Source organism: Salvelinus namaycush, chromosome 22, assembly GCF_016432855.1.
Source record: "Salvelinus namaycush isolate Seneca chromosome 22, SaNama_1.0, whole genome shotgun sequence".
Lineage (NCBI taxonomy): Eukaryota > Metazoa > Chordata > Actinopteri > Salmoniformes > Salmonidae > Salvelinus > Salvelinus namaycush.
Window position 1 is genome coordinate 22,617,673 of NC_052328.1, and position 16,353 is coordinate 22,634,025.

The 16,353-nt window shown below is 45.2% G+C and overlaps 1 protein-coding gene across 1 annotated transcript in view; it reads left to right on the forward strand.

Moving 5' to 3' along the window:
- LOC120017793 (protein FAM53B-like) overlaps positions 1 to 16,353 on the forward strand; it is a 37,938-nt gene that overhangs the window by 11,633 nt on the left and 9,952 nt on the right. The window contains exons 2-3 of the mRNA XM_038960766.1: positions 7,091 to 7,171; positions 11,935 to 12,791. Of these exons, the coding sequence (XP_038816694.1) occupies positions 7,091 to 7,171; positions 11,935 to 12,791 (938 nt within the window). The remainder of the gene's footprint in view (positions 1 to 7,090; positions 7,172 to 11,934; positions 12,792 to 16,353) is intronic.

The window sequence follows — 16,353 nt, forward strand, 5'->3', positions numbered from 1 at the left end:
GCCTCTTGCTTTCACATGCTTTTTCAGTTCTGCCCACAATCTGTTGATATCAAACAACTGTGCTATGTCTAATTTTGTATGCACTTGCATGGTAAAGTACAACTTTGTTTGTTTACAATCTTCCAGAGTATAGGCCTCATTCAAGGAATCTCTGTCTATGTTTCTGCCAAAGTAGATTTGCATGACAATCACGATCTCCCAAACTATCCAATGCAGTGTTAAAAAATGGCTTTACTTGCTTCAGTTTCTTTTTTTTAACACAGTAAAATCTGAAATGCTGGAATCTATATGTGAAAGACAGTCAAGTCGAACAGGGTTGTCTCAGATAGCTAGGCAGGCGGTAGGCAGACAAGAGGGACTTGTTTTGGACATGGGATAGCTGCAGTAATTTATGGAGGTAATTAAGCAGAGTTGGTTTTTAAAGGGGATCACTCTGTGCTCCTGTGTGTGCTTAAGACGCACACATTTGCAAGGCTTTTGTGTGCGAGTCCCTATTAAGGCTTCATTCTCTGAGTGGGCAGCTGCGTGCCTGTCTGCGAGGCACTGGACCATACTCTCCCTCTCTATCTGTAGCCCTCTCACTTTATCTCTCTCCTTTGCTCTCTCCACTCTCTTTCTGTGGTTTCCTGGCCCGAGGCGTTATGCAAAGCCTCCAGAAAGAAGGATTGTTAGCCATGCCAGTCTGTGCCTCTGTGTTGCACACATTTGATTTTAACGACATCCCTTTCTCTCTTTCTGTGTGACCTTCAGTCATAACTGCTCTGCTTCGCCCACAGCGTCAAAAGCTGTGAGCTGAGCTCAAAACAAAAAGTCATGTTCCACGGTCTCCCCCGCGTTTCTGTGTGTATATCTCATTTACATGATGCGTTTGTAAATGTTACGTCTCGAACGCCCACAGAGTCTAAGATGGACTGCTGAGAAGAAAGGAGGCATTCTGGCGTACACCAGAGCAAACTTCCCCTGCCAATGACTAGATCTGGTTTCAGATTAAAACCATTCTGGGAAGAGAAGCCATTTTTAAAGCCCTGTGACACATTCCCACATCAGTGTGTCCCACCACCACATCAGTGTGTCCCACCACCACATCAGTGTGTCCCACCACCACATCAGTGTGTCCCACCACCACATCAGTGTGTCCCACCACCACATTAGTGTGTCCCACCACCACATTAGTGTGTCCCACCACCACATTAGTGTGTCCCACCACCACATTAGTGTGTCCCACCACCACATTAGTGTGTCCCACCACCACATTAGTGTGTCCCACCACCACATTAGTGTGTCCCACCACCACATTAGTGTGTCCCACCACCACATTAGTGTGTCCCACCACCACATCAGTGTGTCCCACCACTAGTCTGAAATGGCTTCCTTTTATTTTCTTCATTACCACTGATTGGTGAGAGGCCTGATAAGAAGCCTTATGATGAGATGGACAACCACCACTGAAGGACATTCACCCTGAATTCCCTTTTGACAACTGAAGTGACCTCATGTTTTTTTTGTCATTCACTATCATAAGACGTCTGTTATGAATGACAAAGGAGTCATTCTTCTGTTTATCCTCCACCTTCTCCTTTCTCCCTGCTTTTCTGAACGACACTGCATATCTCCTGTCTGAATCACTCAAGGTTTGGTTAGACTTTCTGTTGATTCTGTCTAGAGCGTAATCCGTCAATTATACACCCCTAAAAAAAGCAATAGTATGTTTCCATTGTTTTATGGCGTAGACAGTCTAAATATAAGTATTAGCAAGCAGAACCTGTTTTCCATGCTAGTTCTGAAGCAGCGGCCTGCACTTCACAGTATTTGCCACAGTTTCTCTGCCAAGATGTTTCGCCTCTCACAACTGAGAGGTTTAATGAGCTGAGCGAAATCATGTTCCTTCCATCTGGTCAAAATGGTAGCTAAATTAGAGTTGGTGTGTTTTGGCAATCCCTTTTCACTACACCATCTTTTACATTATGTGAACGTAGAACTTTATTATTACAGTGTTTACACTCTACTATGCAATACTTAGCAATCATCTCTAATAGATCATTTTGCAGGATCAATACGTGACCGTGATGACCCTGCGTCATGAGGAGACACACCTGTAGAACACAAACGCACGCATGACAGCCAGGCTGGTGGAGGTAAGACAGAGTACAGAAAGATCAACGCATTCTCAGCTGCTGAAAATCCAATTCTCACACATTTACATTAAGATGATCAAAAAGCTGAAGGTGATCATCTGCCATTATATTAGTATGAAAGTATTGTATGGAAAGAATAACATGTAGCCTAATGCATCTATTATGTTCCACAGAGATTTTGCTGTGATGATGCACAGCAGGTAGCCTAGCGGTTACGAGTGTTGAGCCAGTAACTGAGAGGTTGCTGATTTGAATCCCTGAGCCGACGTGGTGAAAAGTCTGTCTGTGCCCTTGTGCAAGGCCCGTAACCCACTTACCCTCGTTCCAAGCATACACACGAACACACACAAAGTCATCGAGACCGTTGCCAAGCAAGTAACAGATGGCTGTTTGGTTGAATAAGTCATACACTCATTCATGAGAAAGGTGAGCATGTCATGACTCAATGGAATTCCCATGATTTCCCATCATCCTAGGGCTGGGAAATATATTGTGAATAAGCGGTATACCGGTATGAAATTGGACTACTTCACTGTCAGTTTTGCCCTAATTTGGTTGAGTATAAAACTATCCCTTAGAATGAATTGTTGCCAGTCTAGTGTAATGCACTGCTCATAAAACATATATTTAGAACTATTATTATTCAGAAACATAAAATACCACCATACCGTCAAAATAATATGATATTTTGGTCATAAAGTCACCCTCTACGCCAAAACACACCCACACCATTCATCCCCTAGCTCCCCCTAAACACACCCACACCATTCATCCCCTAGCTCCCCCTAAACACACCCACACCATTCATCCCCTAGCTCCCCCAAAACGAGACCTGCAGTGTTATGTAACTGTCTTGGAGAGAAGTGGTACCCGGGACGTGCGATTATGGGGTTGGAAGTGAATTTCTTTATAACGTCACCTATTTAAACACCGTAGGAGTGGCCCCCTTCCTTAGCCGTGATGGAGCCCTGAGAGTGGGATTAACCATCATGGTCTGGTCTGGAGGCTCTCATGTAACATATCCCTGGTGGATTAGGGCCTGGTTAATGTGCATAGAGCAGCCTGTCAGGGGTAATGGGAGAAACCACATGCTGAGGGAGCGAGGGGTGAGGGGATGAGAGCGGAGGTAATTAGTAGGGTACCTGATGTGTGGAGAGCCCTGGAATGCAAAGGCTTTTCCAGAAGGGGGCCTCTGGCCTGTACCTCCTTTATTACCTCACACTTGGACCCACCCGGTTCAGTCTTGTTCTATAGATTAGGGATAATTTAAGAAGAAGTGATCCTAAATCAGCTTTGACAAGCATAGCATCACTGGACAGGAACAGTGATCGCGGTGTCTGAAGTCCATCTCTCAAGCTTGAACTAATGTACTCCACTGATAAGGAAGTGATGTACTGTCTAGATATGACTTTGTCCTAGTTTCTAACATCCAGGTCAGAGGTTGGCCTTTTTCCACGTGAGCACATGTCCGCGTAATGCAGCATATGTTACACATCCATACTGTAGCATGCTTGCCCTTGTAGACTAGGAATTGTACAGATCAATCAGCAGCAATGTCCTGTAGTGAGGAAACACAGAGAGATGTTGCAGTAGTTTGAAAAAAAACATTGGCACATCTGGATGGATGTGTTGATGACATCTTGATGTTTACTGTGTGGACAATAAAAGTGGATGTGAAAGCAAGATGGGATATTGCACAAGTTGACTGTGTTCCTCCTTTTCTGATTGAGGGTCTGTGTGTGTGTGTGTGTGTGTGTGTGTGTGTGTGTGTGTGTGTGTGTGTGTGTGTGTGTGTGTGTGTGTGTGTGTGTGTGTGTGTGTGTGTGTGTGTGTGTGTGTGTGTGTGTGTGTGTGTGTGGCACCAGCTACAGTATCTGTGTGTGAGAGACTGATTATAGCTTTGACAAGGCTTTGTGGATTTCCTTTGGCGGTTTTTCTTATCACATGTTAGCTAATGAGGTCGTCGCTGCTGCTCACCAACACCCTGAAATAGAGTGCTGACTTGTGAGCACAGGGGAAGTGTTATTTGTGTATGTGTCGGTAATTTTAAATGGCAACACATTTTGCACTCCCGTGTGTGGGGGGGGTTACATGTCAGTGCCCTGGAAACCTCTCTCAAGAAAGGTGTGTTTCTCTGGAAACTCTTTCTCAAGAAAGGTGTTTCTTCTCTCTGTTGTTTTCCCCCCTTTGTTACAGGACTGGGTTGTCATGGTCACTGCTCTTCTTTCAGAGATAAAGAAGTGAATGGCCTTTCAGTGCTCATAGAGATAAAGCCTTTATTTGTGTAGAATCAACTTGAAGGCCAAAATCAACCGCCGTTACCGCACATCAAGTCAGACGATGTCAAGTAAAAAGTTTAATGAATGAGAGCTGCTTTGTTTGTGTTCTCACTAAGCTCCTGTTGCATGATGGGGTGTCGTTTTTGGACAAAGTGTCCAGCCAATGGGTGCTGGGGTGATGGCTGGATGGCGGCTTGGTATGCCGTGACCTCTCCAGCCTTGCTTTACGACCTCAACATGAGAAAGGGCTGACCCAGCGTTAACTAGAGAGTGATAGCTCTCCTGTGCAGTAACCACATCCAATCAGTTATGGACACCAAACACTGTGCCACAAAACCTTACAGGGCCCCATATTGTCCCCCCAGGTGCCCATTCACAATTCATGTGCGCACAGGAAGCAGGGTGAGTAGCGATAACGTCATCACATCATCCAAAAACATGGCAGACATTGGATGAATATAAAATGTTAAAGCTGCAATATGTAACTTTTTGGGCGACCCGACCAAATTCACATAGAAATGTGAGTTATAGATCTGTCATTTTCATTGAAAGTAAGTCTAAGAAATGGTAGATCTTTTTTACGTGCACTATTTCTATGCTTCCAGTTCTTAAGTTTTGTTTTTGTGTCTTGTACTTTCGGTTTTGTCCACAAGCTTCAAACGGCTGAAAATACAATATTTTTGTTTATGTAAAAGAGATTTCACAGTGGTTTAGATGGTACAATGATTCTCTACACAATGGACTCATGTTTTACCACATAAACTTAAATTAGGCAAATTATTAGAAGTTTAGCAACCAGGAAATGGAGGAGCATTTTCTGGTTGCTAAAATTGTAATATCTTGGGAAAAGTGATGGAACAATAATCGGCCTCAGCAACAATAATTTTTATAATTCAATGGATGTTTTTGCACAAAGGTGATGACTAAAGTGTTTTATTAGGAATTTTCTAATCTGACTTCTCTATGTGGCCGTCTATTGAAATTGTATTTCTGGGACGGGGGTCTGTTAAACTGCAGTATCGAAGCAAAACTGTAGGAGCAGTAGAAACCGGGAACCCTAGTCCCTTGGCATGGTGCTGTTACTAGTACTGTCCTTTCTGCCTCTCCTCAGTAATTGACCCTTGAGAGCCAAGGGGCCTGTGCGCAGACCCAACTTCTATAATGAAGAAAAATCTGTTTAGAATTACTGTTAGGTACAGTACTTCCCCTATGGAATTGGATCATAATGAACTTTTTCCCTTTAGGGATTTATAAATGCAATTGCCATTGCCATTTAGTATGATCCTTTTTGGAATTTAGAATTTACCCAGATATGATATGATTTAACCCTTTACACTTGTGGGAATTGGCATATATGGATAGTTTATATGGTAGCAATTGAAAGGGAACAGTTTGGAGATCATGGGAACATTGTTAAACCAAAGATGAGTACACTACAGTTCACCTGACACAAGACTAAATCCAAACATCTACTGTACTTTTTGCCACATTTTTTGATAACAAAATCTGAAAATACTCTGGATAAAATGATAAGACTGTTCCTGGAAAATGTGGGGTAGGTTTAAATGAAAGGACTAACTGGTATCTCCATGTGGCCACAGTTCCTAAGCAATTTCAATGTACTTTTATGACTCAGAGAAGAGACTTGAGCTTTAAGGTACTGTACCGTTGAGGAACCAGGGCAAGCACACTTGTAGTTGTTTAGTTCGGAACTCAACCTTGCATCCCCGCCATAACACATTACAGGTGTTTAAGCAATCCAAAAATGGTCCAATTTAAATCGCAATCTGGGTTCCTATTCCTATGCCAAGAGGCCTAACTAAGTTCTAAAATACGATCTTAGAGTGTTAGACTTGAGCAAGGCAATTCATAGAAACGGGTTGTATATAGAAAGGAGTCAGGTGTGTGTGCCACAGCGAATTTTCCTCCCAATTAACAAACAGGCTCATTCTTGAGAAACTTGAGAATGACCCAGGTTATAACATCATGTCGTCTTGTAACTGTACACCAAACATAGTGATCATAAACGGTGACAATATATGATTTGGAAATGTGAAGTGCACATTTGGACTCACAGGTGTTTGGCTTATCTGTATGACATCATAGTTGTATTTATAATAATCCTCAAAATCTCATCTTTTTAAAATACACTGAACAAAAATATAAATGCAACAATTTCAAAGATTTTACTGAGTTCCAATTCATATAAGGAAATGTATTATGCCCAAATCTATGGATTTCACATGACTGGGAATACAGATATGCATCTGTTAGTGACAGAACTTTTTTTTTTTAAAGGTAGGGGCGTGGATCAGAAAACCAGTCAGTATCTGGTGTGACCACCATTTGCCTCATGCAGTGCGACACATCTCCTTTGTATAGAGTTGATCAGGCTGTTGATTGTGGCCTGTTGTTCCACTCCTCTTTAATGGCTGTGTGAAGTTGCTGGATATTGGCGGGAACTGCAACACTCTGTTTTACACATCTGGTGAGCATGAAGGCCATGGAAGAACAAGGACATTTTCAGCTTCCAGGAATTGTGTACATATCCTTGGGCCGTGCATTATCATGCTGAAATATGAAGTAATGGTGGCAGATGAATGGCACGACAATGGGCCTCAGGATCTCGTCACGGTATCTCTGTGCATTAAATGCAATTGTGTTTGTTGTCCGTAGATTATTGCCCGTACCATAACCCCACCGCCATCAGCAAACCGCTCGCCCCCAACGCCATACACATTGTCTGCCATCTACCCGGTACAGTTAAAACCGGGAAGAGCACACTTCTCCAGTGTGCCAGTGGCCATCGAAGGTGAGCATTTGCACACTGAAGTTACGACACCGAACTGCAGTCAGGTCAAGACCCTGATGAGGATGACGAGCACAGTTCATGCAGAAATTCTTCGGTTGTACAAACCCACAGTTTGTTTCATCAGCTGTTCGGGTGGCTGGTCTCAGATGATCCCGCAGGTGAAGGATGTGGAGGTCCTGGGCTGGCTTGGTTACACATGGCCTGCTGTTGTGAGGCTCGTTGAACATACTGCCAAATTCTCGAAAATGTGTTGGAGGCGGCTTATGTTAGAAAATGAACATTCAATTCTCTGGCAATAGCTCTTGTGGACATTCCTGCAGTCAACATGCCAATTGCACACCTCCTCAAAACTTGAGACATTGGCCTCCCGAGTGGTGCAGTGGTCTAAGGCACTTCATCGCAGTGCTTGAGGTGTCACTACAGACCAGGGTTCAATCCCAGGCTGTGTCACAACCGGCCGTGACCGGGAGTCCCATAGGGCGGTTCACAATTGGCCCAGCGTCTTCTGGGTTAGGGGAGGGTTTGGCTGGCTCCATGCCGTCATGAGACCAGAGAGGAGAGCAGAGGACATGAGGGGAAATGTCCCTGGTCTCTTTTTCCCTTGTGGGTGGAGGACAGCCCGCAGGGACTGATGCCCTCATTATTTCAACTCTTTTGTTTCCCACAGTTGGCAAGCACAGTACCAATTTCTTTGTCATATAGTATATTAATGCAACCTTAACGTCCAGTACATTCTGTCCTCTCCAACTGACCCATCCCACCTTTTTCTATCCTCATCCCATGCTCACTCTCCTCCCACTTCATTGAACCATATCTTATGGAGAACCCAGAACAGTCATGGTGTTAGTTGAGGAGCTCTGGAGACTGTGGTAGCTGTGTCCGTTGGCTCACAGTAGAAACTGCAAGCTGTCATTAGTAGGCTGTTGATTGGAGAATAAGGCCTGGACCTTTCTAATCAGCTGTTTTGCATGCTATTCCTGATATAGCCTAGCTCTGTCTGTCGGGGGGGATTCAACTGCATGTTTTGGATTAGCTCCCTGGTGTTGTGAGGGAAAGATTCGAAGTGGAGGACTCAGTAAAGAGTGAGCCTGTGCTGTACTGTGTTTGTGGTGTCCCAGCCCAGTGGACTGACTGTATGTGTTTAGACTTGTCTCTCTAAGGGCCCTGCTGCCTGCTATACAGACACACCCACGAGGACCAATCCTCCTTTCCTCCTCGCCCTGCGCCTGGGGACACATTGTGGTGGTGTGTTGGTAAAGATCATTATGACACGTACTGCAATCATGGCGTGCTCACGCACATTTGTGCCCATTTGCAAACATGCACCCACGCATGCCGGGCGCAATAATGGCATGCACACATTTTTATGGATTGTAATATTTGTGTGTGCTCACCAAATCTCTCTCTTTCTGTCTGTTGTTGCACAGGGATTGGCTGAATAGCGAGAGACGCTCCCCTACCATCGAGGACACTCTGCAGATGAGAGGTGGTCGTCTGCCCGTCCAAACTGCCCAAAAGACCTTCTCCCCATCCGTCCTCACCTAAGATGGCTTCCCACGGCCTTCTCCTGCACTGGAACGGACTGGAGCAGAACTGCGCCCTACCATGGTGATCATCTTCTCAAAAACACTAGAAAAGAAGAAAGGTGGCGATCATGTAAGGGCTAAGGACACTGAATATTTGCTGCTGGTAAGTAAAACTCTGCTAGCTAGACCTATAACTAAAGTAGTGTAACAAGTTCCTTACAGGTGCCTCTCTCTCCACCGGCCTTGGAAACATGAGACTTGGACTTTCTATTGGCTTCTCTACAATACAGCCTATTGTAGTTTTTGGCAGGGTGCTCGCCATCAAGGTGTTAACTTCATATGGCCTCTACGTTGGTCCTTCTAAATAAATTGTATATTATTCTACCTCAGCGTTCAAATCAAGCAATTTGGGTAAAAAGGCTTCAACTGAAATGGGGCCAATTTGAGTAGTTTTTCCTCTTTATAACCCACATTGTGTACTGTAAGGTGTCTAGCAGTTCTGAATGCTGACATTACACTGTATTGCTGTGACTCCCAGTAACGTTAATGACTCTGCTGCTTTGCCCTATTTCTCTATGAGCCAGCCTGAACCACCCTGCTTGTTATTTTCTCTGAATTGTTCTATATGTTCCCGGATGAACAGGGTGTGTGTGTGTGTGTGTGTGTGTGTGTGTGTGTGTGTGTGTGTGTGTGTGTGTGTGTGTGTGTGTGTGTGTGTGTGTGTGTGTGTGTGTGTGTGTGTGTGTGTGTGTGTGTGTGTGTGTGTGTGTGTGTGAGAGCGCGTGCACTCCTTCGTGTTCGATGCCTGAAAAGTTATGTACGGACATGTTTGGAGTCTGAGTAAATGAGCCTAGTCTAAGCCATGTCCTCTGTCTGTTTTTCCCTGTCTATCCCTCCATCTGTCTGTCAACAGCGTGAGCGCCACACCATGAGCAGAGGGACTACCCTCTTCTCCTGTGGCACTGTGGGTGAGTGCATCCCTCTCCCCTTCACTCAGACTCAGTTGTCCTCACCATAACGTTTCTTATTGTCTCCTCTTAGGCTTTATTGACCTGGGCTGTTGTGGAAACTGGTTGAATTGAACATCTGCTTTTCATGTCCTCCGTGCTTTTCATAAAAACTGTCTCATTATTTGTTCCCATTCGCTCACGTTCATTTCCTTTGTCTTGTTCACCAGCTTGATGCCTCGTTACAAGCTCCCCCATAACTGTTTCTGCTGATCCCCCTTCTGTCTCACTTCTCTCTTTCTCCTTCTGTCTCTCATCTCGCCTTCATGTCTGGTGTGCACCTGCCGTCACACAGAGCTGTGTACTGCACTCATGGGACTTAACTGTAACTGAGTGTTGTTTTGCCTTTGTCAATGGTTCCCTTTTGGCTCGGTGAACGTCACCCCCCCCCCCCCCCCCCCCCCCCCCCCCCGCCCGTGTTAAAAGACAAGCTACTGTAAATAGGAGTCCCATTGGACCCGCCCTGTCGTCTGTTCAATGTACCCGCGAGGGGTTAACACAAAGGATGCACGTCCTACAACTGCTGTATCTACTGTTACACCTGACATCACAAGACGTGTTATATACTATTATATGGCTTCAGGTGGGATTTCAGTCCTTTTTCAAAACATTTTTCACTGGGCTAGGTGAACCTTTTAGGTGTTTTCTCCTGTTGTTATTTTGTATTCTAGACATTCTTGTCAGGTCATGTCGTCGGCCCCGTTAGTTGTTTTTTGGGACTGAAACAAAGACTTCTGCCCACCAAAAATGGAGAGAAGCATTTGAAGGGATGGGTTTGGACAGGGGTGGGCCACTTGCTGCCAATTGGGTATCAATAGAGTTCTGTGTTAGCTTTGAGCTCAGTAGTGGCTAAGTTAGCTAGAACCAGTGTGATAGGTGTTTTGCCTGTGACGAGTAATGTTGGCTTAGTCATTTGTCAAATTCTGTCTGAATTTAAACCAATCATTGGTATAGGAAGCTATCCACCTTCACAGAATAATAAGCCTAGCTAGCCTATCCTGCTAACCAAACCAGCTGTCAGACTAAGACACATTTCCCCTGGGATGGCTGCTACCACTATGTTAGGTAGCAATAAACTGTGCTTAGCAAAGAGATGTTGAGAAGCAATGAAGGGAATGCCCAGACACCTAGCTGCCTCTCTATCAACATTCATAGGACTTTTTGAAGTTTTCGTTCAGTCTGAGAAAAACCCATCAACAGTCAATCAAGTGGTAGAGCATTGGCCGCTTCATTGACCTGAATGTCATTGTTTGTTTTGTGACTGGTGTTGGGCAAACACCACTGTGCCACTGTTACTCAAAGCCTGCTCGTGTCAAGTTTTGTTAGCTAAGCGTTCTGTGACAACTGCAATGCTATATAATACAAAATGTGATTTGATTAATGACACACTGCCAGGTTGCTTGTATAATCCTGTACTACCAGAAAGCTCAGGCTATTGCCCTGCCAGCCACTATGCAACTGAACGGTCTACCCAACTCAGGAGCTAGCAGCTCTGTTCCAGCAGGTAGTGTTCTGTCAAGCAGTGCAGCCTGGGTCGATCCAATCCCCTGTCTGTAGCTAGCCATTCTTCTACTATCCTGTCTCGAACCACCTTAACCGGGCATCTAGACCTTGAGTGATGCGTTTCATCTCTCTCTATTAAAACTCCTACCGATGTGACCATACTCGCTTCACACGGTATTGTCTCTTACCAAGAGCTGCTACTGCTGGCCTATTCTCCCTCTGGCCTCAGGCTGCTTACTGTCTATTGTTTTCTGAAGTGAGGTGTGCGTGTGCGTTTTGGTGTATGTGTGGTTATTTACTAGGTTGATCATCCTAACGCGCATACGTGAAGAAGCTGCACACGGCACCTCACCCTGGAAGTTTAGCCCTGCTGTCCATTTCATTATTGTTTCACATGAAGCTAGCCTCTAGAGGAGATGAAGTGGGATTTTTCACAACTCTGTTAGATGGCATAAGGGGCCTTATGTTGTTAGAGGGGACACGCAATAAGGAGGAGCATGTTATGATAGTAATGATTTCAGCTTAGGCCCCTGGTACAATAACTTTCCATCTGTTCTGTCCTGATTTATATGCCCATTTTTTTAATTACATTTTGTCAAATTAAATTATATGTATAAGTGTTCGTTCATATGTGTGTGTTTGTATGTTTATAAGTGTGTCCATGTGTTCCAGAGGCAGACAGGTGGCTGGACCTTGGCCGAGGCTGTGCCATCCAGCGAGGGACGCCCTGCGAGTCCGGCGCCAGTCTGGAGAGCCTGTGGGATGTTCAGCCCGAGGAGTGCCAGCGGAGGAGCCTGGTCTGGGGCCACGAGGTTGGCCCTGCCACCGCCATCACCAGCCTCATTCGAGACCTTAACCTGGGCGATGCCAAGCTGGCAGCCACCCAGTCCCTGGCCCTCGCAAACTCCACTTCAGCCTCCACGGCACCCCCTAGCAAGCGCCAGTGCCGCTCACTCTCCTTCTCTGAAGAGTTTGGTGGCTGCCGGTCTTCATGGAGACCTCAGGTGTCGCGAGTATGGACGGCGGTGGAGAAGAGGAGGTGCCACAGTGGGGGGAGTGTGCATCGCTGCTCTGGAGGAGGTGGTATAGGAGGTGGTGGAGGTTTTTCAGGGGGTCATTTTCCTGCCATGCAGCGGAGCTCCAGTTTCAGCCTGCCCTCACGGTCCAACAACCCCACAGACGGCGCTCTGGAGCTGCCCTGCTTCACCCAGCGCCTGCCCCTTCACCCCCTGTTCACTGCCTCCCCTACGTCACCCTCCCACCACCACTACCACCACTCCCTCAGGCCCCTCTCCTTGTCCCATGAGCAGATCAGCCTGCCAGAGCACCACAGGGAGGGGGCCACCTCACCGGACTTCACCCAAGAGATGGGGAGACGTGCTGGACAGAGAGCAGGGGGGACTGGGGGCCTGTCCCGGAGCAAGTCCCAGCCCTGCGTCCTGAACGATAAAAAGATTGGCATGAAGCGCAGGAGACCAGAGGATGCACAGGAACCACGGCCCTCCCTGGACCTGGCCAAGATGACCCAGGTTAGTAGCCACTGAGACACACACACCCCAATGGTCTGTCAAGAGTGTCTGCCCATACCAAATGACTGAAAGGTAACTGTAGATCAAGACATATTAGTGGATTATGATTATGTTATGATGACTCAGACATTTCACAGAGCTTTATCCTTATTTACTCATCTCGATTAAGAATAGATCAAGTTTCATCCAAGTCTTTACACAGCTTTAATACCTTTAATAACCTGAGTGCATAAGGTTAGATCAGGCCAAACAAAATGGCTAACAAAGGAGTACTTCTGTTCAGAGATGGGGAACGTTCAAGGTTTCTTTCTCTGTGTCTGATCTGGTGGGGGATTAAAACAGGCTGTATTAGGTTTTCTGGGTCAGTGGTTTGTAGCGCAGAGCGCAAGTGTTTTCAAGCCTCCCCTTTGGGAAGTGGCATTAACTAAGGAGCATTTCTTGTGTTCCGTCATGCTTCACACCGCCATGCTCTACCACACTCGGCTCCGGTTATCATTTCATTGACTCTGTTGGGTAAACACACGATGCAAAGGTTGAACCCACACAGTCCACTTCCCTGCCTACATTTTTAGCTGGATCACATTCTGCCTGGCCTGGGGGTGGCTTGTTTGTGCTTGTGTAATGTCAGAGGAAGTCGTGGAACTGCTCTGTGATTACTACTTGATGGCTCCATATAGAATGGATCGATAGCCTACTGGATACAGTCTAATTTTGCACATTGATCAGATGTTGAACGCAGCCAATTAATGTTGAGACAGCACTATATGCAGTCTTCAATGACCCAAGACTTGCCTGGCTCACTTGGCTCTATCCCTCTGACCAATGTGTCTCCCTTGAGAATGAGCTGAGATAGCACAGTTTGGAATTTAAATCCAGCACATATAGGGCTCCTCCAGGACTAGCTCAGTGTAAACACTGATGAAGCTAGCTGATATTACTGTGTGCCTCTCCTCCCTCCTCAACCCTGCTCAGAGGTCCCCTATCCTCTCTAGAGATCTCTAAATCTGTCCTAGAAAGCATCCAACCTCAACCCCCCCCGCCCCCCCCTTCCTGTTCTCTTCCCCCTCTCGAAGAAACTGTTCCTCGCCACACTGAGGGTATAGCCAAGGTTGAATCAACAAGTGTTCAGTAATGGAGCCTAGCATGTTTCCTATGTCCATGCCAGCCGCTAAGAGAGGAAAACCAAGAGCATTTTCATTATCCACACCAGTTACCTCCTCTCTCTGGAATTCCCCAGTACGCCTCTCCAATGGCTCACAGGCTTTTCTTCTGGCATCGAGACGACCCGAATGGAGGCTACTTTTTTTTATCACCTTGTTTTTGTTTTGGGTTGGGATTGCTCGACTGCGCTTTAGCATTGTGTGAGGAGCACTGATGAGATCGTGTGGTGCGGGTTTGATCAGTAGTTTCAAGCCTCACACGCATGAAACCAGATATCCACTTACCGGTATTTACTCTCTCAGAACACAGAATACTGTAGGTCACAAGAGCACACTGACACATTAATACACAAACACATTGTCACAGATGCACACACCCAAACTCAGTCACTCTCAGTCAAACTCAGTCCTTGTGAGTATAGTAAGGTTTAGGTAAGGAAATGAGTCTGACCCAGTACAATAAACTTACATTTTACATTTAATTTACATTAGTCATTTAGCACTCTCTCTTATCCAGAGTGATTTACAGTTAGTGCATTCATTCAGTTAGCTAGGGTGGGACAACCACATACCACAGTCATAGTAAGTACATTTTCCCTGAATAAAGTAGCCATCAGCAAAGTCAGAGCTAGTAAGGGGGGAAAGGCAAGTGTGTGTGTTAAATTACAAAAGGCTTTTTTTGGGGGGGGGGGGGGTTATTTAAGGTACTCTTCGAAGAGGTAGGGTTTCAGATGTTTTCTGCTTGGCTGCTATACTGAAACACAAGCAGAAACAGTCTGTATACAGCACTGCAGATGTACTGTAGCTCCATATAACTGTACTGAAACACAAGCAGAAACAGTCTGTATACAGCACTGCAGATGTACTGTAGCTCCATATAACTGTACTGTATGTATTAAACTATGAATATGGTTGTTATTTTTGTACTGATTTAATTGGGTCGTCATTAGTTACCACCTGCCACAGTCATAATTTTGGTTAAACCCTGCCTATTTCCACAATCTCTCTTCTTAAAATCTGATTTTAAACCTAATCTTAACCACACTGCTAACCTTATGCCAAACCTTAAATGAAGGCCCAAAAAGCAAATTTTCGTTTTAATTTGTTTTTACTATATAGCCAATTTGGACTTTGTGGCTGTGATACTGTAACGAGTGACAACATTTGTAATGCAGGTTTATGGGTGAGGGGTACGCCAGACCCAGAGAGGTGTTATGGTCTCTGGATGAGGACAGATGAGGAGTGTTAACTGCTGGTTGGTAAAAAGGAAGTGTGAAGCCGGAAATTTTAGGCTGGTTACAAAATGTGTTCTGCCTGACATTAAGAGAGAATGAATGGAAAAGAGGGAATGTTTGGAATAGATTCGATTGTATGGAATTCTGTCCTCTCCAATGGAAGTCGGATTGGTGTGGGAATCATTGAATTGTCTTTTAATTGAGACGTTAATTTGTTATGTCACTCTGTTCATATTTATTGACCTTTTGGTTTGTGTGGGAAGCAACTCAGATTGACTTTAACGAGCATAATTGCATGAGAATGTGATTGCCCAATTCTCTCAGAGGCTGTTTTTACATGTGAAAGTGATTCAAAAGGGCAAATCCACCTTCAGGTCACTATGGGTGTGTATGCATATGTCATGACGGTATGACGGTGAACATTAAAAGTGAATGCTTCTTCATGTATGAAAGTTGGGCCTTACCCAGTGAATAACACACACACTCCACTCCACTCTGTGTAGAGAAACTAGGTGTGAGGTGTCAGTACTAGGTCTACCATGGATTGGTTAAATGGATTAAGGTGTTGCTGTTGCATCATGTAGACCTACCAGCGCTCCTATGACCTCTGTCAAGACTACATCTAAGGGAACTACAGTGTTTGGCTACAGTGAGAGTAAAAGGTTTGTTATTCAGCAGGTGGAACATGTTGTACATCCATCCCCCTTGTGTTTTGGATCAAATGACTTGTATAAAGATTTTTATAACTAAACCAAGATAGACCACAGCCTGTCGTTTCAGATGGGAACAAATGAGTCATAGTGGGCAGAACAAGTAAGGAGGTGGGCAGAGCCAAGCACGAGCTAGCGAGATCCTATTGGCGCGTTCTAGCATGCATGTGCATATTTCTGCTAGAGAATGCCTACTCTGTGAAGTGAGCATGTGCAATAACTCAATTTGCCTTTTCACTCCTTCTAAACAACGCATTTTTTTTTTTTTTTGGCAAAGAGTAAAGTCTACAAAACTTAGTCAACTCTGTTTCTAACATATTTTAGTTTTGGTAACAGAACATTTTATTGAGATCAAATGTTTCATCGATGACAAAATTAGCAAGAATGTCGGCCAAAATCCATATCATTCCATCTTCTCCCACTGCCGGCCACTGGGCTTCCCCTCACTACCATATTT